The following is a 24,757-nucleotide window of genomic DNA, read 5'->3' as shown; positions in this document are numbered from 1 at the left end:
TTTCATCCCTTTTCATTATGTATGATCTTACTGCAAAGAAAGCAACTGAAAAAGCCTCAAATTTTGGACATGAAGCTTACTTTTTTTTTTAATAAATAAAAAAATCTAAAAAAATCAAAACAAGCACCTCTTGCTTGTTTTTTCATATACATGAAAAGAGAACCCTAAAATCAAGGACTCATAACTAAAAACAGGCTACCCACAAGTAGATTTCACACTTGGCTGAGTATGATTCTGACAAGCAGGTAGTACACAGCCTCTGAATCTATCAATATTTTAAGGGATATCACCTAAACATAGCTTTTGAGTAAGCTAAATTGCTTCTCTTTCCCTCTCCCCACCAGTTACCAGAAATCCTGCTGCTTCTCTTTTGTCAAAATAGTCCACTGCAATGGAATTGCAGACTAGGAATGATTCTGACTGAATAAAAGTTACTGGCTTGGCAAAGTTGGACTGCCTTGCCGGAGACAAACCCATAAGCAAAGAGGATGAGAACTAGCTCTCAGCCTTGCTTCTGAATCAAGAATTTCATTGTTGAATGAAGTAACCTATTGCAGACACTCAACTCTGAAAATATTGAGCACTCTCCTACAGTTTAAATGGTGACTTTCCAATCATCAGGAAATTTACATTAAATATGTAAACTGGAGCGTGAATGGCCTGCTGAGTTACTGCTGAAGCAACAATACTTTTTTACCTCCTGCATCCAGTACTTGGGGTGGGGATATTGGGGGGTGAAGAATCAGTTTTCTCTTTATTGTTCTACTCACCACTTTTTTTTTTTTTCTGGACTTTTCAAACTGACTGGACAGACTCAAAACGTACCGTGCTAAACGCCAGGCTGCTGAGACCTTGCTCCACTTAGGTAATTGTACCCCTGGCAGCATCTTTTCCAGTCTTTCCAGCATCTTGGAAGCAAAGGCAAAGCAAGAAGATTCTATAACTTATCTCCCAGCACAGGAAAGCAGCTGCTACTGTGGGAACAGATCACTGACCTCTGCCAGACGACTCCTTCCTAATAGAAGGACTTTTCATCCCAAGAAGCTTTTGTGCTGCAGTCATGTCCATGTGCTGAATGAAGTGTTTTATCTGTGCTGTCCTTAGGAAAGATGTCTCATTCTCAGACAGGCTACTTCTCAACACAAAGAAGAGAATTTGCAAGTAGATACTGGATTGCTGTCACGTTACCTATAAAAATTGAAATCTTGTAACCTGAGCACTAATTAGGAATGTGCAAGTCCACCACTGGGTCTTTCTCACATGCTTCATTGACCATGAGCTAATGCAAATGAAAATGGTAAATATATCGCTTTTAAAATACAAAGCAAAGAGCCAAGTAAAAACACTTTTTGGACATACATTTTTGCAAAGACATTTGTATTTGGCCCGCTGAGGGAGGGAACAGGACATCCGGACTGTAAAGCTTCTAAAGGAAGTTTTACTAACTTTGAAATAGTGTCTAGGGAACTCATCCAAATGGTTTCAAGGAAGCCTCAAACTGCTATTATCCCACTTGGTGTAGTAGGGAATTATAAGAATAAACCACATATTCAATATATACAAGTCACTTTCAGGCAGGCATCCCTTTTCGTAGTCTAGAAAAGCAACAACAACAAAAGGTAAAAACGTGACTAGACCTCAGATTTAACCAAACTTTCATTCATTCATCATCAACTTCAAAAGCTAGGAAGTGAAGCTATCTTGAGATCATATCTTGCCTTGAGATACCTGTCTTATCCTTCTAAAAAATTAAACACTTGATATAATTCCTGTGTAAGAAGAATATTTACTTAGACATTTGAAGATCCTTGTGGAACCCTTTTAGGCAAATACATTTAACCCCTTCTGTCAGATGCCTCAAATAAGTTGGTTCCTCAAGCTGTCAAAAACATTTTCAAAATGCGTTCAAGATCTGTATCTATAAAACTATGGTCATAATACAACCTCCCCCCCGCCCAACACATTCATATCAGCTATACATATCCCAGTCTAAGAATGAAATCACATTTTTACCAGTTTCTTATGGAATGGTTCTTTCCAAATTCCTGTTTGGGGTAACACCTCAAGTGCAGCAAATTAGAAGAACAGATTTTAATGACATCTTCAAATCTGCTGCTTGACATGCTGTGTTTGCATGTGAGCTTTAGTAAAAGCAGATGATCTAAGAACTGTAGAAAGATTATCTTTAGAAAAAGTACAAAGGTCTTTAAAATGTAATATTGCATTTAGACTATGAAACCAAGAAAACCACAAAACCACAGTAAGTAGGCGCACAACAGCATAAGCAAAGAGTCGAAGCTCTGCTCACAAAGCAGGAAGAGGAGGAGCTGCATTACAGACAGCAGGTATTGGAGCCTCTCAGAACAACACTTGCAGAAAAAGCCTCAAGACAGACAATGCCAAGACCATTAACAGTCTTTACTTCTATCAATTGTTTCACAGCACAATGAGACAGCACAAATTTGTACAGCGGGATCTGCAGACAATTTAAAAACAAGCAAAATTATTTTAATAAAAAGCATCAAGTCTGAATGTGAAAATATGAAGACAAACAATATTGCAGATAATCATCACCTTGCTTCCTTTTGATTGTCTAAGAAGTCCAACTCACTGACTTCTCATAGTGCCTTTAATCCACACCATGTTCTCCAAACATCCTAGTTAGTGTAAAGCTTAATGGGTCCCAACTAATATGTGCAGTATGTTTCCTAACCTTTTCATCTTGCTTTCAAACCCTATTTGCAGTGTGTGGTGAGATGCAACAACTCATCATACAACATTTTGATTCACAAAGAAGCAGCATGGGTGTTGTACATAATTTAATTTGCACTTCTGTATATAAATGTTTACTATATTGCACACTATTGCAGCACTTAAAAACATCTAATTATTTGCAAAAATTAGTAAAATACTTTAAAGGATTTAAAAATAAGGGTTTTAATGCAACTGACAAGATAATAAAAAAGCAATTTACTTAATGAGATACAATCCTTTATGTTGGAAATGAAAGTTACATACAACTAGAATACAATTAAAATATACCATATAGTTCAACACTTAATTCCTCAAATGTGTAAAATTAACAAGCTTCTACTGTCATAGATATACAATTTTTCCATATTGTGAAAAGGATTTTTCAAATTAAATACAGGTAACATAATATTCTGTAGTTATATTTTATGACTGTGTTTAAATGAGAGGGTTGTATAATACTCACATTGTCAAATGTACGCACTAATGCCTTGGAAATTGCACACTTCCCCTCCTTTTCCAAAATAGAATCTCATTTCCATACTGAAGTCTATTATGCCATATTGGAAAAGCATTTTACTTTCTAACAGGATTTTCATAAAATTAAAAAATAGCATAATATCATGGCATTAAGATGACTTTTCCACATATGCCCACGTAGAATTTAATCTGGATATCAGACAGACATGTCAGAACCAATTTCCTAGACTTTTGTCTTATTGTACACGCAAGATGAATGATTACAGTATTTTACAAAACAGAAAAATCTCCGAATCTTATTAGAATTATGCAATGATTAAAAATTAAAATCATAACAGAATCAAATTGTGATCTCCAACATTTATTAAAATCTTTTAAAGTTCATAAACGACAACAAAGTTACTGTAGAATTTATCGCATACAGCTAGCATACAGCAGCATGTCCTTGGTCTAAATGAAATACAAAAGTTTTTTTTTTTAACATTTTCATACAAAGGATTTCTTTAAATTTATTAATGTGACGATATATCTTTGTTACATAAAATTTGCTACAGCGAAGTATCTTATACTTTCCTTGCACATATGTAAATATGGGTGGACAAAGACTGCATTCAGTGTCAGCCTCCTAATGACGTTGTGCAAAAATGCTCAACAACCTAAACATACAGAATGTTTGATGGTACGTTTCATACTCTTTTGTAAAATGTCTACAAAGGCTTTTCTTAAAGGAGTTTCATACAGTTTAAAAGGAAGGAGTGTCAGTGGTTTATTTGCACTGACATTCAAACAAATACAATGGCTATGTATCAATATAGCTCAGTTTTATTAAAAACAATTCATCTGTGTACGCATGTAAATTTATCATAAAATATGAGTTTAGTTTAAACTGTTTAGATGTGCTGTTTTAAGACAGGTCATTGAGATAGCCAGAATCAAGTGTACAAATAAAACTACTATGAATAAGTTTAAAAGCAACCCTCAAAAAAGTGCTGAGCCACTGATTATTAACATTGAAATAAATGTGTAAAAGTGCCCAAAGCTAGCACATGGTAGCAATATCTTTTAAGTCAGTTGGTGAGAGTATACAAAACATAATTAAGCCCAAATACTTATACCTGTGTGACCATACATTCTGTTTGATTGAAAGAAAGTAGGTTAGAAATGAAGACACAACGCAACTAAAATAAACCCAGCTGTTGCAGTTTTTAAACTTTGTCTCTTTTCTTTGCGAATGAAGTCCTGTAATTAAAAAGAAAATGATTGTAGCAGTACTCCATCCTCAGTTTACTAATATAGTATACCAGAATAAAAACTTGGCAATAACCTCTTATTCTTAACAGCTAACAAAAATTAACCGTGTTCATCCAGCAATGCATCTAGAACATTATTTTGCATTTGCTAAACCATTTGCTTTTCATAAGCCAATGGCAGAGCACGTTTTCCTTTTTGCGTTGTTTTATTTATTTTTATTTTCTAAATGGATGCCTTTTTTAAAAAAAATTCAAAAAAGGCATGAAACAAAGGATACTTTGGGAGCCCAAACATTGGCTTAAAAAAAAATAAAAATCAAAATGAGTCTACAATACTGACCAAAACTTCCTTTAAGAGTTTAGGGTTAAAGTTCTTAAAAAAGCCATTTCATACCGGCCAACTGAAATGCTGGTAAGTTGACTTGGTTAAACATGGTCCAAAATCCAGACCAGGTGGAATTACTCCCTCTCTTGAGACTGTAAGCTTTCCATGGTACAGTCTGGTTATGGCAATTTACCTACTGCCTAGGTGGGAAATAAAAAGGAAGGAGGCAGTGACGAAAACTGCAGGGATGTAGAAAACCAAGGCACGGGGTCTAGCTACTGTCCCCTACTTAAGCCATCCAATTGATTCTACTTAATTTTGGTCAGTCTCCAGGAAGAAATGTTTTTAAGTTAATTTAGCAGACATTTATATGGCGATAAATACTACCTTCAAAAATGCTAAAAATGTTGGCTAGGTTTAGTCTGAGCTACTAAAAAAATTATTATAAATTGTAGCATCAGACACTAGACAGACAAGAATTATTGGCTGGCACAGACTAGAAGCAACATTTATCTTTCACTTCAGTCTAAATCACACTAGCCGCAACACCTTCCATTTCACTCACACAAATAATACATTATTCAAAATTAAATGGAGCATTCTTGGGTAAAAAACTACTTCATTTTAAAGGGGGAAAATGAACAATACACAGAAACAAAGAACGACAGAAACCAAAGTTAAGTAGGAAAGTGGTCTATTATTCTGTGTTACTGCACAAACAGTGCTTGCTTAATTGTGCCTAGTTAGAAGGGTTGGTGCAAACTGCACACATGGAAGATGGCAATAAAGACCTCAGTCAGCTTTGTGGAATGAAGTAACTAGGTAACTGTTTTGACATATGATGGTCTCAGCTCCACCTCATCTATTAAGAGTGCAAAGATCCCAATGTGAGCCCTGATGTCATCTTGTCCTCTTACTCCTACTAAAAATCAGCAAATTCTTTTGCACATTTTTCTGTTAGAGACGCACGAATATCTTCTTCTTCATAGTCATCAAAGTTGCTTGTATCTCCAGGGCCTCTGCACTTTGGTATGAATGGAGCTTCTACCTGTATTTGTGAAGAAAAAAAAAGCACACAAAATGTAATCACCAAAATACCTTTAGATTTAGCACTGTGATAACAGGCATAACAATATTCCCATTACTTCTCAAATCCTGCCAAGAAAGCAGATAATACAGTGAACCAGCTTAAAGTTAAGGCACATAAATAAAATCAGCCTAAGAATGTGCAGACCTAAACGTATGAATGTAAGTTAAAAAGCCCTAATATCTCATTGACAAATGTGAATCAAATGTTAATTTCACTTCAGAACAAAGTTTAGTTCGCTCCCTCCTACTTCCAATCATATGTAACTTCATCCTCTTCTCTCACTGGAAGGTAAAAATCCTCCTGGTAAAGACAGCACATCCTGTCAAATCCACAGATATGCTCAGGCTTGAGAAAGTAGTTTTCTACAGAAGTACACTAGCAATGCCAACTTCTGCTTTAATATTATGGGGCCTGGGTGTCTCAAAACAGCATACCTGGGAACAAAATCTATTGCATTTAAAACTGTCTTGTAAACAGGCATTAAGACAGCAGAGAGCAGAAAATTATAATTCTGCAATGGGGAATCTTTTCTTAAAACATCTATACTTAATACAAAGAACATCAGATGTGTTAATTGTGCCCTCTCTTCTAGTAATTAACACATTAGTGAATACTATAACAACTACACTGTCAGTTCGTGTAGCCAAACAACCAGTTTCTTTTTATAAACTATTGTTAATATTTAGGTTTGGCCTTTAAAATACTTCTGTTAGAGCAGCAAGTTCATGCCTGTATAGTCAAGACTGTTAGCATTTCAGTGATGGTAACCAGTTCCTTGAAGTGTTTGTATTGCTCAACTCTAACCTTTTTACCAATATCTGAACACAAAATGATCTCTCCACATGATTCTTCTGGGACAGCACTAATGAAGTTATTTTAGTCTTTTCTGTTGTTTATTGGAAAAAAAAAAGAATTCAGAAGTTGCCCTTAAGAGAGTAAATAATTTCTTAGGAACCTGTTTTTAGTAACTCACTAATCTTCAGATATTCGACTTTGACTCTGCCAAGGGGAGAGGGAGCTTTGGAACTACTGGGAGACAGCCAGGCTGCGTTGTGGTCATCCCCATCCCTTTCCCCAGCTTCCTCTCCCAGCTCTGCTTCACTCATCCAAGCAGGAGCTAATGCGCTCCCTCTCTGATTTGGCGATGGCTCCTCCTGCTCTGAAAACATTCCCAATTCTCTGTTTAACTTTCATTGTTTTGCAGGTCTGTAGTTCATAGTGCAGACTGAGCATGGACTTTTTAAAAGCCGTATTACAATTCATGTTGGTGAGTCAGGTCTAGAGAACCATTCTAAAAATGCCAGAAAACAGCATTTAGCAGGGTTCTTACCATTGCCACAGCTTATGAAACTGAAGTCAATTACAATGCAGCATCAGAATAAAAGGATTCCTCAGTAGACACACTCTACATCTGATCCTGACCCCATCACAGATAAAGCAAGAAGGAGGGAAGATGCCACTTCAGCAGAAAAAGCGGTACTCTAGGCTTTGGCTAATTTCTCCACACTGAAGCACAGTCTGACTGCTAAGAACTACTTGGAAAGGAAAACAGATTCCTCTCTGCTGTGGAGGAGTATTTATAGATGCCATTATAGCAGGGGTTAAATAAAAAGGCAGGAGATGGCTCACTCTGAGATATTCCAGAAATAGCCTAGTGCACAACACAAGAGAACATGCACATACAGAGGTCCAGGATAAAATGCCAAAAAGAAACAATCATAATTCAATCAATATATGCTCTTCAGCGTCTTTAATATTAAACTGCTTTCACCTTTTCTCAGTTTAATTAAAATTCACAGATTTAGTAAGGCAAAAATAAACAAAACAAATAGAAATTTGACTTCAGCCTCTTATAGATTCATAATAGCTTGATCAGGAAGCGTCTTACCTTTCTCTGATAAATGGCAATCCAATCTGTAGTTGCAAACCACTTGTGGTTCTTTATGTCATTTACACCATTCTTGAGATTTCCATATCGTTTGGTCAAATCTACCTGGAGTAAATTTCTTAGAAGATCCTTCAGGTCTGAACTGAAGTGTGATGGGAACCTTACCTAAAATATACATCCACAACATTAATATACAAATTTGATTCTTCGCTTCTGTGAGGCAAAACATTGTTCACACAAAAGGAAACACTGGTCCCATTTTCTAGTCTTTTTCTTAACACAAAGTAGGAATACATGGAAAGAGATTACTGTTGTTGCACATGTATATCTGTTTTACAGAGCTTTTATCAATAGCATTGCTTTGTCCATTTATCATTTTTTGAAGTGAAAGTTTCTAGGTCTGATTGAATTGGGGAAAATATTAGTTTAAGATAATAATGATATAAAAGCTAAATTTAAATTTTACTAACTGATACCACACCAACACAATCAGTTTTCAAGGTATTCTCACACCTTGTGTGCATATCATACACAACACATATATAAATTGAAAAATATATATACATGTGCAAACGCAGAGGAGGTATAGTATAGAATGGTGTATATATACAGCATATAAATACGTAGATACGCTCTGAAATAATTGAACTTCCTATTTGAAAATTCAATCTGGAACTCTACACTATACTGTAAACTGTTTCTGATAGCTAACTAAACCAGCATCAAAAAATTTAGATAAATAATACAGCACTACTTGAAGATAGCACACAAATGAGTCACTTGCCAATACAATTCATTCTAACCTGGCTACAACATCTTTGAAGATGAATCATAGGATGTAATTACATAGGGTTTTACTAGCAAAAGATCTGCTGACACCATTTGACATGGGAGAGAGGAGAAAGTGGCAAAGAACAGACAGAAATCTGTTTTTGTCATAACCACAGTTTCAGCATTTTACACTTTTATGTTCAGCCAATCAGTTATGATGTAAATATGGAACACGAAATTATTTAGCATAAAAACATGCTGTGAAACCAAGAGGTCTGATAATCAAGGATACTGCTTCTGTTTACATATCAATATGGCTTTACTGTAATACATGAAAAATTAACAGGTTTTAATGAATTTATTACCTAGACACCTGAGAAGTAGGGAAGTAAAAACTCTAGTTTCTAAGTAGAGAACTAAGTGCATGACAGATTAAATTAAACTTAAGATTATAAATTAAATTTATTATATTTATTTTATTATTTTATTATATTTTTATTATTTTATTATATTTATTATTATATTATTAATTAAATTAAATTAAAATTAAGATTATAAAGGAAAAATACTGCAAGCTGAGAACTGAATGACTGAATGCTAGAGTTTCCAGAGTTCATGTCCAGTGCCGTTTCCACAACCATTCATCCGTAGACTCAACAAGAGATTAACAAAAAGACCAAGCGTAAAAACAAAAGCAAAATAGATGAAATTTTTTTTTTTTTTTAAGAATAGAAGATAAATATATCTTTAAAGATATATCTTACTAAATTCTCATACGTTCAGGTGGAACAGCATATCTTGATGTAGGAACAAGGAAGAGAACTACCATAACAAATCAAGTGAGCAGAAAGAAACAGAGATAACACTGGCTGGCAGGAGAAACAACAGAATCATCACCTTATCACGCTTCCTGACACACTAAGAGATATTCATGAAGAATATGAGGGAAAAATTAGAAACAATTTTTAAAAATGTATATAACAATCACAGTTGAACATTAGACATATTTTGATCTACAAGGCTTTGTTGCTGCAGAAGTAAAGAAACCCACTATGAATTATGGAAACTCTTTAGAGCTTCTCAAAAGCTACCAGGATATTTCTGTAAAGAAAATAGCTCGGCAAATTAAACATACAGGTAAGCAGCCGTTAATAGTTATCGGATCATTTTCATCCAAGCACAAAAGAATATTAAATTTACAGACATTGTGGTGCTATAGCTTGCATTTTAAATTTGAAGACAGGGAACCATACAGGTACTAAACATGGATTTTTAAAGCTTTGATTTTATTATTACTGTAACAATGTCTGTACTTAAGAAATATTCATTACTAACTCTTACCATATTCTTTCCAAATTGCTTAAAGTCTAGTAGCCAGTGAATTCTGCATCAATTCCACATAAAATCATGTTCTGCAAACACAGTGAGAAACAAACCATGCTTGCAAAAACATGCAGAGTTTTCACTTACCTTGCCAGACACAATCTTTTCATAAATTTGAATTGGCTGATCTGCAAAGAATGGGGGATATCCAGCTGCCATTTCATAGATTAACACTCCTAATGCCCACCAATCCACTGCCTTGTTGTAACCCTGGGTAAAATGAGAAATACCATTGTAGTACCATTTGTAACATAGTTTAAGATTTTCTGTACATGTAGCTATGAAATATGAAGACAGCAAATACGTTTTTGTTTAATATAGAACTTACACCCTAATTCAAAACAAACTGAAGGTCTCATGTTCCAACAACAATACAGTTGATGAAACTGAAACATTTTGCACACATTGCTGTGCTGAGTCTCAGTTATGTCTTTACACTGATGTGACAAGACTCGTTAAGTGACAAATGGGGACAACTTTTTTAATTTTTATTTAGTAATTTTTAAAATCAAAATAATCTTGGTACAGAATGACTGAAGCTTTTTTCAAAGCTTAGGAGGGATACTTCATTAAGTATAACAGTACTTCCTATTTTATACACCGTCATCTCTTGACTCAATTAAGTACATATCAGAACATCCATTTTCATGTTTAGTAAACTAGCTGCCTACTACATGAACTTAAAAGTTTAATAAGCTGTTATAGACATTTATGATCTGATCTTTAAAGCCTGAACACATAATCATTACTAATTCCTACTTAATATTAAAAAATACAGAAAACCCCACCAACCCAACCAATTTTATGCGTGTTCTCTGAGATCTTTTACAAAGCTCAAGGGTGAGACTCATTTTTTTCCTGAAAAATCAACTACAGAGAATTCATAGTAGAAACATTGCAATTTCCTCTGCTGCTTTAGCTATATAAGGCAAAAAAAGCTGCAAATAACCAACATTTTCTCCTAAAACAAAATAAGTTTGTTTACTTTTAAAGACTTGCAAAGGGGAATTAGTTAAAACATACAATAAATGCATAATTTAACATGATTATGAATATCATAAGCATTTCCATGAACTATAAGGATTTTTCCTTATACAGCTTTATTATAAATGACATTTCTTCTATGTTCAAACACAATACAAGTATTAGACTGCATGTACTTTTTGTGCAAAACCAGTGTTTTTTCATGCTTGATTTCATGTATAGTATTTTAAACACGAAACACTGCAAATATTTTTGAAATGACCACTGATTCATCCAATACACAGTTCTTGTTACCTCTGGAGATCCTCTTATAGTCTTGTTAACACTTGCAGTACAACATTTGCATTTTGTGTACTTCACTAGGATTTGACTTGTCAAGATTTGATTTTTGAGCTACCAGCAATTATTCACCACTCAAAGACTAATAATTAGGTGACACCTTTTAACTACATAAAATGCATGGCTGGCAATTATTATTCATACAACTGAAGAAGTACCTTGCTGAGAATTATTTCAGGTGCCAAATATTCTGGAGTCCCGCATAACGTCCAAGTTCTTCCTTTTACTCTTTTTGCAAAGCCAAAGTCCGTGACCTGGTAGCAGAATTTAAAATTAAGTACTTCTGAAATATTCTGGAAAGCAATTTTATATATAGGAATAGTATGTGGCATGAGACGCAAATTATCGCAGTCAGATACATCTTACATAGCAACTTCTCCTGATGCTTTTAGTACAGATAAAATCTGTTTCTCACGATAAAATAACTACTACAAAATAGACATTCCCTCCCTTGAAAAAGCTTCCATTTAGAATTTCAAACATCAGTGTGAACTACAACTTGCTAATCTTCTATATGCACTGTGATTGTATTAATCATTTTTTCTTATACTTTTCGTATCAGACTGTTTATACTGCTAAAAGTTTAAAGAATGTGAATATGAACAAGATATTTATCTTTTCCTTTAGTTGACACACAAATGAATCACAAAAAGGGTCAAGATATCAGTGAGTTTTGTAAAGTCAGAAGTTTTTAATTTCATAAGTGTTATAAAGGCATATAAGGAGTATGAGGGTTATATGGAAGAACAGTGTGGGAATAAGACAACATAAGAGGTCCTCCAGTAGATTTTGTTTCTACTATCTTTGAAAGCATCACCAGTGCCCAGCTTATTTATCTGAGGAGTTTGAGTGGAAATATAGCAGTAACTGTAGTTACAAATGACAAGTTCTTGGCCATTACAGATTCTTCATTCCACTTGTCATGTTTCCTGCAGTAAGTTCTCAGCAGTTTGCATGCTTTTTCATCATTCTCTCTGTGTTTTTTTCAGGACCATATTGTGGAATACATATGGAAACCAGCAGGTTACACGTGAAATTCTGGGATCAGTTTCAACCTATCAAGTCTACGCTTGCTTGACAATCCATTTCTTTTGTTTCTTCCTTCTTGGTATCATTTTCAAATCATTCACTGGGAAAACATACTGTATCGTAATGATAATCCATTGCTAATTATGCAATAGCCAGTGCCAATGTTGCTGATACACTAAGGTCACACAGACAGTTAAACAAGCTAAATGCCAAACAATCAAGGCAGCTTTTGCTTTTATTTATTTATTTATTTAATTTTATAAATAACAGCAATCACACCTGCAGCTGAATGGAGAGGGCAACATGCTCACTAGACAGACCTGTTTCTGTCAGCAAAGAATCGTTTCTGTGTTTGTGAATGTGTATCAGTCTATGTAAGAAAAATACATTGCAGGCATGGGACAAACAGAAATGGTTTTAAAATTCAAAAATAAAATGAAGAGTTTCTAAACAAAACTTAGTTGGAGCTGCAGCACGAACATATGAACACAAAACTCCCTTCCTGGTCAGATGCAGAAACTAAGGTGCCTCACACAGGAAGACTGCCTGCTAGACATATTACCATTTGCTGTTTGCCAACCACCATAAAAACGTATTGTTGCATACAAAGAGTTGCCAGGTTTAGTAGTATAAACAAGACAAGATACAAATCTTTCCACTTCTCTCAATAAACGTTTTTATTATGTATACTCCTGTTAGATTTTGCCATGCCTAAAGGTGACACAATGAGGAAAGAAGAGCTTCCATAGTATAAGGACTACAAGGCGAAGTGCCTGTTGCTATATACTACCTTCCCATTTGTCTTTTTGATCACAAACAGAAAAACTAAAAGGAAGACGACGAGGTGACGAGAAGCTATCGTAAAACCAAAGAAGTCATTTGCAGCACTGCAATTCTGATCTGATCTGCTGAGAAGGTTAGGACTCTCCAAGGGTGGGATTCATCTACCTGGAATTAAGTACTATACTGTAGATGTTGACATCTAATCTGGTCATCCTCAACTACTTACATAGACAATACAGAGAACAAGACATTTTAGGACACCTTTCTTCCTGTTCTAGGGCAGACGTAATATAGGTCAGATGAACAGAGCCATATACCATCACCTCCTCCTCACCACAGTCCCCAAGGGAAATCTCGACGACTTGTTCAAGTGCAGCCAGTGAAATTGTGCATACTTCATAGTTGGAAAAAAAGTTCAATCCATTGATTTTAACTGTTATTAAGCAGTAGAGCATTTTAATGCCCCCTGAGTATATACTAACATGCCAACCATCTTTAGACCATTTATTCTAAACGCATTTGCTAGAATTAACTAACCCTGCACTGTGAAACAACAGTCCACACCCTAAATATATGAAGAATATCATACCTGGATGTATCCTTGCTGATCAATTAAAAGATTTTCAGGCTTTAGATCTCTGTAGATGAGGTCTAATGAATGGAGGTACTCAAATGTTAGCACTATCTGAGCTGCATAAAACCGTGCATGTGGTTCACTGTGAAGAGTTAAAAGAATATTAACCAATCCAGCGCTATGAAATAAACACGTTACTGAAAAGCGCAGATATTTCAAGCAACTCTTAACTGGTTCTTTTACTGTGTAAACCTCCCCCCCTCCCCCCCCCAAAAAAAAAGACAAACAAGAAAACCAAAACCACCACAAAAACAAACCAAAACAAAACAGCAAACATTTTAGAATTAATACATTCATTCCCTAAATTTAATTTCTTAAGTTTTGCATTTCAAATACACATGCAAAACCACACAACACAGAACTTAGAAAAACTTAGACTTTAAATTTCAACTTTTAGAAACTATGATTAATTTCAGTGACAATGTGCATATCAGTTCCAAAATTCTATTGTGCCTAGATTCTAAGTGCCTGCATTAACTAACTGAAAAATAATTATAAATTGTTCATTGCCTATTTTAGCCTACTATCAGAGGAGAAAATTAATGCACTTACCCTTCAGAATTTTTTCATTTATAGTAACAAATTTTATGAAACCCTTTTCTCAAATTAGCAGCATAAGCCTTTCTAAAGAAATAATTTCACTAAGACTCTTACCTAAACCTTCCAATTCTTCTTAGATGTGAGAACATTTCACCACCAGGAACATACTCCATTACCATGTATAAATTAGAATTGTCCTAAGGAAGCAAGTAAACACACACAAATATTTACCAGGCATGCTACAGTGTCTACAATTTCCAGGCCCAGTATATTTTATTAAAGAATGAAAACCTGTAGCCATCCAATGACCTTAATAAATCAAAAGTAACACAAATAGAAATTCTTGAAAAAATGCATAATCAGTGAGTTCCTGACACAGAATGGTACAGAAGTGACATGAAAGAGCAGAAGATAAGATGCCTACTACAAGACAAGAACTTGCACCCTTAGGAGTTCAGAATTGATAGCCTAGACTATTCTTGTCTCCCATAGACCCACCACAAACCTCAAAACCATAAAGATTAAGAGATCATGTTTGTTCATTTTAAATGGTGTTACTAAATATATATATATATATATATATATATATATATATATATATATATATATATATATATTTACAGGACACATATCACTATTATTTAGGAAAATATTCAATTTCTTTACAGACCAGCTAGGACATACCATCTTAGAGTTAGAAGCTAATCTCAAAATTCTTTGCTCCATCATCAAGATTGTCATTGCCTCAGGTATCAAACTCATACAAAAAAATATGGAGAACAATTACAATTTTTCCTAAATTTTGATCACGTACTTCCCTGAAACTCTAACAACTACTTTCAAAATAATGATTACCTTAAAAGAATACTCCAGTTTTACAAGGAAAGGAAAGTTCACCGCTTGTAATATTCTCTTTTCATTCAGTGTGTGTTCTATTTGCTTCAGTTTGACAACCTAGTAAAGAAAAAATACTCTTCAGTCCAATTATGACATTTCATAACTGTTGATAATTTTTTCTAGTGTAGCACAGCTACTTGATAGCAAGCTCATAAATTTACAGATAGCCCAAAACCCTAGTTTTACTGTTACTGCACTTATTACTAGGTACAGTAACAGTAATAAGAATGTATTAAAAAAATCTAACCATTCTAAAGAGTAATATTCATGCAATATGGTTTGCAGATAACTGGAGAAATAGTGTTTCTTACTACATGCTTAGTATAGGAATCAGTAAAGAAAAAACATCTCTCTACGTTTTCTTAATAATTGCTTGCTATTGTAACAGAGATACTTCTGCAGCAAGATAACAGTTCGATAAATTCCATTAATTCTGGCTTAGCTAAGAAAGGCAGGAATACATGTCAGATATTAAATATGAATTTTGTTACGTGTGAACAGGAGTAACCTAACTTATTTTATAGGCTTCATACATTACTAAGGAGAAGACTAAGGAAAATACACATTCAAAGTTTCTATTTTTATAAAGTTACTTCTGACAGACCAGACCTTTCAGTGGATTTTGCTTTTCTGCTTTATACCAAACTGCTCAGTGAAAGAATTAAAAAAAAAAAGCTATCTTCTTGGAATATATTAAAATGTTAATATACTGACAACGCAGTGAGCGGCACATTTCTGATCACTACTCTTTCTCAGGAATTAACAATTTGTTTCCTGGTGTTAGACCCCAACATTGTGTAATTAATTCTTTCCATTTTACTTAATCCCTATTGCCCAATTTATCTGCATCTTATTTTGAGAATGGCACGATTCCCAAGTTATTTTTTTTTTTTTTTTACATAGGAAACATGAAGAAAATGTACAAGACTGATCAAAACAAGAAATCTAACTGCTATAAAAAACAGAAAAGCATGATACGCCAACTCTGACTGAAACAGTTTAAATTTAACCATCCTTTAGACGCAAAAGGTAATACCTACCAATAATAAAAAAAAGCTTTTTTGAAAGGAACTTTATACAAAAGAAATTGCAAACTGAAAACAGATTTAATATTTGCAATCACAGATCTTTGTGGACCAAATCCAAATTTTGCACTGGGAACAAACTACAGCATCAAAAAAACCCCAACAACAAAACAACGAATCAGCTCATTTGTGGGAAGTGTTCCCTTCGTCCCTAAAAAGCTATGGTATGGAATTACTTTGGCCCTCAAAAATAGCAAGCTATAGTTTGGTATTGTGAAGCATTCAGCTTCTAGACAAGATTTTACCACCCTTCCTGCAACTTCTGCTTCTTAGATTGTGAAGGGTGATGGCAACAATATCACAGGCTGAAACTGCTGTTTAACACTTCATACTATCAAACTGGAGCTTAAGATAACAGAACTTTGCTCACATTTAAACTCCAGCTAAGGGCATGTCCTACGAGAGCTTCCTGTAGATCAAATGATATCCACCAACGGAAGATTCTCCCGTAACTTGTTTGCATCTGAGCTTTTGTTAACAAAACTTTATTTCCAAAAGTAGCTGTGTAATGAAACGAAGCAAGCAATGTTGCTTTGCTAAATCAAGGCAGGCAAATAAAGGAATAACAACCCTGCACGCAAAAAAATGGCTAGATCCGTGTACACTAACTTTTATTTTTTGTTTCCTGTCTATAGGAACCAGACATAAGATTGGATAAAAAAAAAGGGACATTGAATTGGCCCATCCATTATGCAATAAGGTTTAATATCTTCTTTTAAGTTGCTTCCTTTATGATGAAGAACTACTGAATTCTCCAGAGAACGTACTTACTGAAATTAGTAGACATTTTTGAAAGGAAATATAACTGCGCATTTGATATAGAAACGATTGACAGGAAGCCAACACCAAAGAATAGCTCTCACAATTAAATAGACAAAGTAAACTCTTTCCTCAAATGACAGAGTTCCTAGCGATTTTCCTTGTTTATAAAACAGCAGCTGGACTTTTCTGTGGTCTCCTGTGGTCAAACAGAGCTGCAAAGCAACCACCCCAGAACCAGGAAGCAAGCAGGGACCGATTGCTTAGGTCTATTTTCTCTATGCCTGAAGACCCCAAGGACAAGCTAGCTGGGCCTGAGAGGCAACGCTTCCCCAAGCCACACGTGGTTAATGTGCCTTGGGAATTAGAAGAGTTGAACACTGTGATCAGGCTCCTTAGCAAAAGTGTTTCACAGTTCAAAAGCAGGGGGCTGCCACCCAGCCAGGCCGCGGACAGCCCTGCAGCAGGCCCACGTCTCCTGAGGTGGCGAGACCCAAGCGCTACGGAGTCAGCGTCCGACACCAGGGCTCGCGCTCTGGAGCCGTGCAGATGCCTAAGCGTCGGTCTCAGCCCAAGGACTGGAAAAACCCAACCTGATAATTGGCATGCGTATTTCATAAAGGAACACTTTAGACTTGTGCTCACAGACTTAAAGACATCTAGTTTTCTAATAGGAGACTGGCACCTTGACGCAAATATCTTTAACCCCGTGAATGTTTTACTGAAAGTCCACTGCAATCATTAAAAATGTGAATTTGTGTCTTTACCAGGTAGTTTTATAGCTACAGCTTTTCATTTTTTTTGGTCTGAGTTGGTTCAACAAGGCCAAGTGCCGGGTCCTGCACCTGGGGCACAACAACCCCAAGCAGAGCTACAGGCTGGGAGATGAGTGGCTGGAAAGCTGCCTGGCAGAGAAGGACCTGGGAGTATTGGTTGATAGGCAGCTGAATATGTGCCAGCAGTGTGCTCAGGTGGCCAAGAAGGCCAACGGCATCCTGGCTTGCATAAGAAGCAGTGTGGCCAGCAGGTCTAAGGAGGTGATTGTCCCCCTGTACTCGGCTCTGGTGAGGCCGCACCTCGAGTACTGTGTTCAGTTTTGGGCCCCTCACAACAAGAAGGACATGGAGGTGCTCGAGAGAGTCCAGAGAAGGGCAACGAAGCTGGTGAGGGGTCTGGAGAACAAGTCTTATGAGGAGCGGCTGAGGGAGCTGGGGTTGTTTAGCCTCGAGAAGAGGAGGCTCAGGGGAGACCTCATCGCTCTCTATAGGTACCTTAAAGGAGGCTGTAGAGAGGTGGGGGTTGGTCTATTCTCCCACGTGCCTGGTGACAGGACGAGGGCGAATGGGCTAAAGTTGTGCCAGGGGAGGTTTAGGTTGGATATTAGGAAGAACTTCTTTACTGAAAGGGTTGTTAGGCATTGGAATGGGCTGCCCAGGGAGGTGGTTGAGTCACCATCCCTGGAGGTCTTTAAAAGACGTTTAAACATAGCACTTAGTGATATGGTTTAGTGTAGGACTTGTTAGTGTTAGGGCTGAGGTTGGACTAGATGATCTTGGAGGTCTCTTCCAACCTAGACGATTCTGTGATTCTCTGATTCTGTGGTAGCAATGAGGGTTTTTTTTTTTTAAATCTTCAGATTATTTTTATGGCAGTTTTCTGAAGAAAGATGTAATCTCCTAAATTGCTTTAGTGACAAGGGCTCAGCTAATCCTGTGAGGTTTCAAAGAGAAATAGATTAAATAAAATCAAAAGCTTGCCAGTGGGCTCTCTCCACACGCATGGGATGCTCATGCTCATCATGCCCTGCTTTACAGTACAGCTTCAAGCAGAATTCATTAGCCATACTGAGGGAACAAGGGGTAGAAATGGTCTGGGATGTCTTTCAGGTGTACTATGTTGGAAAGCCTTATAAATTTAACTGGATGATTTCTACATTTTTTTAAATAAAGTTTAGAAAACAAAGTTATAGGAGAATGCTAAAGTTGTAACTAAAAAAAGAGCTTCATCAAGTCAAAAAATGCCAAAATTGACACTATAAAGATCACTTTACTTTAGCTCCTTCTTCACTAACCCTTATAAAGGAGTCTTTAATTAAATTACATCTTATTTAAGGCTCAGAACACCAAATCGCATGTAAAGAATACTGGAATTGCAACTCACAGAAAATGGTTTGCTTGTGCCTCTGCCATGGTACCATTGCATAAAATTACTTGAGAACGTAATAACGCTTGAGTGGAAGAGTCCACACTGTAGCAGTGCTGACTTTTCATTTTATCGTTTTCTTATTTTTAAATTCTCTTTGCTAGATCAAGGTGTTCTTAATATGACTTTTTAATTTGTTATACAACAGCAAAGGTATGTATGGTGCCTTATAAAGTAATAAAAGTTCTTAATTGAGGATCTTAGAATCCAAGTTCTAAATAACGTACTTCTGTAAAACTTGTCAAACCATTACAAATTAACTATATTGATAATTTGCTTAAGAATACCATTTAGTATTACAAAATTCTATTTTATTTAAAATTAAACGACTATCAAATGACACTGCTTAATCTAGAAGAATAACAAACTTAAAAAATATTAGACTAGAGTAAAAATAGATTCAGAGTACAGAATTTAAGTTTTCAACACAATTTTTATTGTATGACAGCTGTTTTAAAAGACTGATTACTGTTCTATCTATGCAGTTAATATAGATGCAACTGGAATATTACATAATTATGCATACAAAAAGTAATTTGGATCCCATGGCATCAATAATGGAAAACAAATGATTCAAACAAACAGTTTGTTAAATTATGTTTCACAAATGAAAATTTTGAGAATTCCTAGCCTTCCAGAATTCCTTAGCTACCATGCAAAACTCTAAAATATTTTTTTTTACCGTTTCAATACAGTACTACATTTGCTATTGCCAAAGAGTATGTAGACCACCTTACAAAAGATAAGCAAAGAATCACATTTATTAGTGCCTTGAACACTACTCTACAGACTCTTTAGCCTGCCATTAGTGTTAAGGGATGTTGTAAGAATTCTACACATTCCCAAAAACAAACCGCTGGCTAAAAAGGTCAGTCAGCTGCTTAAAGTATCACCAGTATCCAAATGCAGTAAGCGAAAGCACAAATAAGTCCAACGCAGTTTAGTCACAATTACCAGACCTTTGTCTGCTTCAAACGCTTGTACCGCAAAAGACACTAAAAATTACACCAACCTTCTGTTTGTCCAGTATCTTCATAGCATAATACTGTTCTGTGGCTTTATGTTTCACCATCATAACTCTCCCGAATGATCCTGTTCCTAGAGTTTTTTGCCTCTCAAAATCATCTAGGCCAGCAGTATTCTACATATACAAGGATATAATGGTATTATTTACAATTTAATACCCAGAGACAATTTTAATTATATGAATTGAAATCATTTATGAAAGACAACTGAGTAAAATTAAATTTATCAAAGACAACAAGCTATAGGCAACTTAGAGTTATGTCACGCCTGACAAATTTGAATAAGAGATTTTATATTGCACTCATTGAAACAAAGAAACTTAATTGAATTGTGTCAACATTTCTATAATTTGTCCATACAGATGACACAAGCTTAGTAAGAAGAACTTAGCTGTAAACAAATCATGTACTTAATAATCAGATAAATCCCTCATGCTCCACAAGCAAGAACATAAGAGCCTGCAAAATTCTAGAACCAAGCTCTTGACAAAGTGCTACAGGAGAGTCGTCTGGAGACACTATCACACATATTCATTCATAGCATTTGAGATGCTGCTTCAATAAACAAATGACCACCCTTTTCCACTCTCCCCATCCCTCCCCTCCAAGAAAAAGCCCACCCCTTCAACTTTTAGAAGATTTCTCTTGAGCTCCTTAACCTCTCCCCAAGCTCTATGCAGCATACTCTTTCTTAATAGCATGGGATAATAATTAGCAAGGTAAATTACAGATCCATGTAATGTTTAGTGTTATAAAAGCCAGCTAAAATATGATCACAGATTTTGAATTTTGTCATGCTGATCGCAAATAATTTTCTGCAAGAGAAAAGTGGCTATTCAGCATGACCATTTCATCAGCTCATACCTAGAGAAGACCTGAGCGTCTCCGCTGATGAACGTCAATGAGAAAACTGACTTTCAAAATGGAAACTCTTTTGAAAATTGCATTAAACTTTCTTCGGTTTTCTGTGCTGCTCATTACAAACTGACAACACACTTAAAACACACTATGAAAAAATACAGTAAAGAAAATTATTCGATTCTTAAATGATTGATACCTGAGGGGGGCTTTCCCATTTTCTTAAAAAGTCTTCTTTGGCTTTGGCTAGGAACTCTTTCACTGAAAACACACACAAAAAAATTGTCATTAATGTGAGTCATCATGGATGTGATAGAGACGCTTTGTTAACAAAATATATAATCTTCATTATCAACTTTATTCTTCAGTTCACAAGGTACTATATTTACCTTTATGAAAGCAGGCACCAATGTCTCAAATTTCTACAATTATCTCCAGGGGATCTGTAAGCTTTCTGGAGTAACTACACAACTCTACACACGTTACTTAAACTACACCAGCTCTAGTAACTCACAACACTGTATACGCAAGCAGGCTTTAAGGTGATGCAAAACTTTCTTAATTTGACTGGGGAAGAAAACAAACACCTGACATATAAATTACCATTCCGCAAAGAAAAAGATTTTATTATTTTTTAAAATAAAGTTACATTGTCTTTCAACTGATTAGCATAATGTCAAGCTCCCTGCTCCCCCCATCACCTTCAAATAAAGGCTGTTTGCAAGCTCAAGTACCAAATGCACAGCATTACTGCAAGCAAAGACAAAACACAGGGCTACAACAACACTGCACATAGATATGCCCACAGTCAGAGACTAAGTACTTTTAATATTAACTTTGCATTGAAATTGAAGGAATTAATAATTGCAAAATTCTGGATGACTGTTTAAAATGTGCACCAACATATTTTGTTCAGATAATCTTTCAGCTGTTCTATTTTTTGAACACCGATTATCAGCCAGATCAAAGTAGATTACTTAATGCACAGCCATAAACGAGAGGCATTTCAGACACTGCTGTGATTCTGAAAAAGTCACAGAATTAGAAGAAAATATCATACTGGTTTTGTGTTCTCTGAATCAATTCACATAACACAACGTTAATAACAGTGGATTTTCTGTACTATGTTCTGCCATAAGCAATTTCTAACAATACTCAATACATTATTCTGGTCAGTAACTAGAAATATATGGTTTAGGAACTGTATTTTACCTTCAGATGCTCACAGAAAATTAGGTTTATGAGTGGCCATAAACAATCATCTGATGAATCAGAACAATTTTGTGCTTTTCCTTTCAGAGAATACTAATGTCTACATAGAGAACTTTTCTCCTACCATACTTCTGTTACTGGCACAGTATCAGCAGTGGTAAAAACAGTGGCAGCCCTGGAGTAGACTGGTACTGATTTTGTTTTTGTTTTTGTTTTCCTTTTTGTTTTCATATGGGATTCAACTGTAGCAAAATACTCCAAGGAGTCTTACAGTTCCCACCATCACTGGCTCTGATGGAACAGCATCAAAACAACAGAAATTTCAGAAAAATTGTCAAAAGGTCTGGCAGGCAACAACATTAGAAGAGTGTTTAAACCATGACATCCCCTCAGTACTTTTAAGAGAAACAGAGAGGAGGGACATATTTATTACTTAAATTTATGTGTAAATAGAATAAGAAAACAGTTTATGTCAAATGAATTGTACGAATGAATTGGTATTTAAACTCAGAGTTAAAAAATTATTTTAATGGGTAGCCAGTAAAATGTTTGGCACGTTTATCCTAAGTGGGGAAAATATTTCCATTGTTTTTAAATTATGTGGGCTACTTATTTAATGACTTTTAATGATTCTCATTTGAGAAAAAGACAGGATTTCCTTTGACATGAAGTAAGTTCAACACAAAAAGGGAATGTAACAATGTCCAAATTCATGTTCGATGACCCCTCTTCTACTAGGAAAACAGAGATGACTATTGATAAAATGATGATTGTTGATAATTTTCTTTTGGACATAAATTGACGTCAAAATAACATGAGCACTATTTTCTCTTAATGCCAAGAAAAAAAATTAAGATGATCACTAAGATTACCAGAGAGCCAAGCTTCAAACTTAAGCTACTGTAGTTAAGAAATGAACATTAACTTTGCTTTAACATGATACATCACAACCAAAACATGAAATATATATACATATATATATATATGTATATCTTGGTACAATGTCTTAAATATCCCTCACACAATTTCTGTTGTTCATATAAAGATATTTTAAGTTTCCTTATCTCTTGTACTGAAATAGGATTTTCAGTATTTATGAGAAATATACCATGATATTTACATGTAATCATCTTTTTCTCAGTTCTGCTTATGGAATAAAGAACGTTTATGAAAAAACTGCAATCAATCTGCAAATATTCAAACTGAGGAATCATAGAAATAATGAGCCTCTATTCTAGAAAAATCAGGAAGCCATAAGCTCTCCTTCAATACGGAATATCCAGCTTACTCTTCTTTACTTTTGTTCTTTTCTTGGCAAGTGGCACTGAGCATATATTATCAAAATAAAGCTACCAAATGGCATCAATTCACTCTTATAACCCTCATATTTTAAAAACAATTTCATGTTTTGATGGGTGTTATTAGAGAAAGTGTGTCAAATTTTGCCTGGTTTTTATTTTCTGAGGTCCCCTGGACTCCTTCACCACAGTGAAATTCAGGAAGTGATTTCAAATCGAATTTAGGCAACTTAAGGGCGTCGCTTCAGTCACTTTTGAAAACAGGACTTAGAATTTGAAATAGCACAGGTCCTTCTGAAAACTGAATCTCAATCACAAACCATTAGCTCTTGCTGCAGGAGAACACGTTTTATTTCTACAGTTTGAGTGCAGAATCAAGATTTCTGCTAATTAGTTATGGTTTGTAGTAGCCATTGTTATTATTTTCACGATGCAAACAAACAGGTTTATCAATGACTTTGAAGTTTTCCTCAAGTGCACATTTTTAGCCACTTTACATTGCTACAGAATTAATTTTTAAATTTATTATTATTTTTTGTTTTTCAGATCTTTAAACTGTTCCTAGTATCTGTGACTTTGGGCACTAATGAAAGAATGAGCATACCAAAAGTCTCTATAGGTCCCCAAAGGGTTTGCAGGAATATTCACCCACACAGATGAGATGATGAAGAGAGGAAAGAAAGAGAAAAAAAAAGTTTTATGCATTTCCACAACAAACACATAGAAAACACAAATACATTCCACCCTTTCCCCTCCCGACTCAGGGATGGACCCTGCAATAAACCAGCCCTTTCCCACACAGACAGAATGACTCATGCTACACCACAGAATGTTTGAGCAAAGATTACCAAACGAAAAAAGAGGGAAAAAAAAAGAAAACACACCAAAGGCAGCTAAATTCAGTATGAGAAAAGATGATGCATCACAGAAATAAGCACAGCTTATAAAACTTCAGGAGATCAAGTTGGCATCTTTAATAAATAACCTGTTCTGAGACAAACACATCCAAGGAACCGTTGCTAACAAAAGTGTATCTATCTTCATCGCAGCATGCTGGATCACAATAAAACCTGTAATCAGGTGATCTTCCCACTACTTATCATTTTGTTCCAAAAGACGGCATGTGTGAATTGCATAGCATGTGGTGGGTAGCACAGAAATGGAAAACAGTCTC

General features: G+C 35.4%; 1 protein-coding gene across 4 annotated transcripts in view; it reads right to left on the bottom strand.

Moving 5' to 3' along the window:
- Positions 1-2,804: 2,804 nt before the first annotated feature.
- Positions 2,805-24,757, bottom strand: part of PRKACB (protein kinase cAMP-activated catalytic subunit beta) — a 69,595-nt gene continuing 47,642 nt past the window's right edge. For all 4 annotated transcript variants that reach the window (XM_080602559.1, XM_080602560.1, XM_080602558.1 and 1 more), the window contains exons 2-10: positions 21,273-21,334; positions 20,203-20,331; positions 15,103-15,201; positions 14,362-14,444; positions 13,663-13,789; positions 11,420-11,515; positions 10,026-10,148; positions 7,785-7,949; positions 2,805-5,854 (exon numbers count right to left, since the gene is read on the bottom strand). In XM_080602559.1, the coding sequence (XP_080458685.1) occupies positions 5,729-5,854; positions 7,785-7,949; positions 10,026-10,148; positions 11,420-11,515; positions 13,663-13,789; positions 14,362-14,444; positions 15,103-15,201; positions 20,203-20,331; positions 21,273-21,334 (1,010 nt within the window). In that variant the 3' untranslated portion in view covers positions 2,805-5,728. The remainder of the gene's footprint in view (positions 5,855-7,784; positions 7,950-10,025; positions 10,149-11,419; positions 11,516-13,662; positions 13,790-14,361; positions 14,445-15,102; positions 15,202-20,202; positions 20,332-21,272; positions 21,335-24,757) is intronic.

This window comes from Anser brachyrhynchus, assembly GCF_964034855.1.
Source record: "Anser brachyrhynchus genome assembly, chromosome: 8".
Taxonomy (NCBI): Eukaryota; Metazoa; Chordata; class Aves; order Anseriformes; family Anatidae; genus Anser; species Anser brachyrhynchus.
Note: the sequence above shows the minus strand (reverse complement) of the source record. Positions and strands in the feature narration are given on the sequence as shown.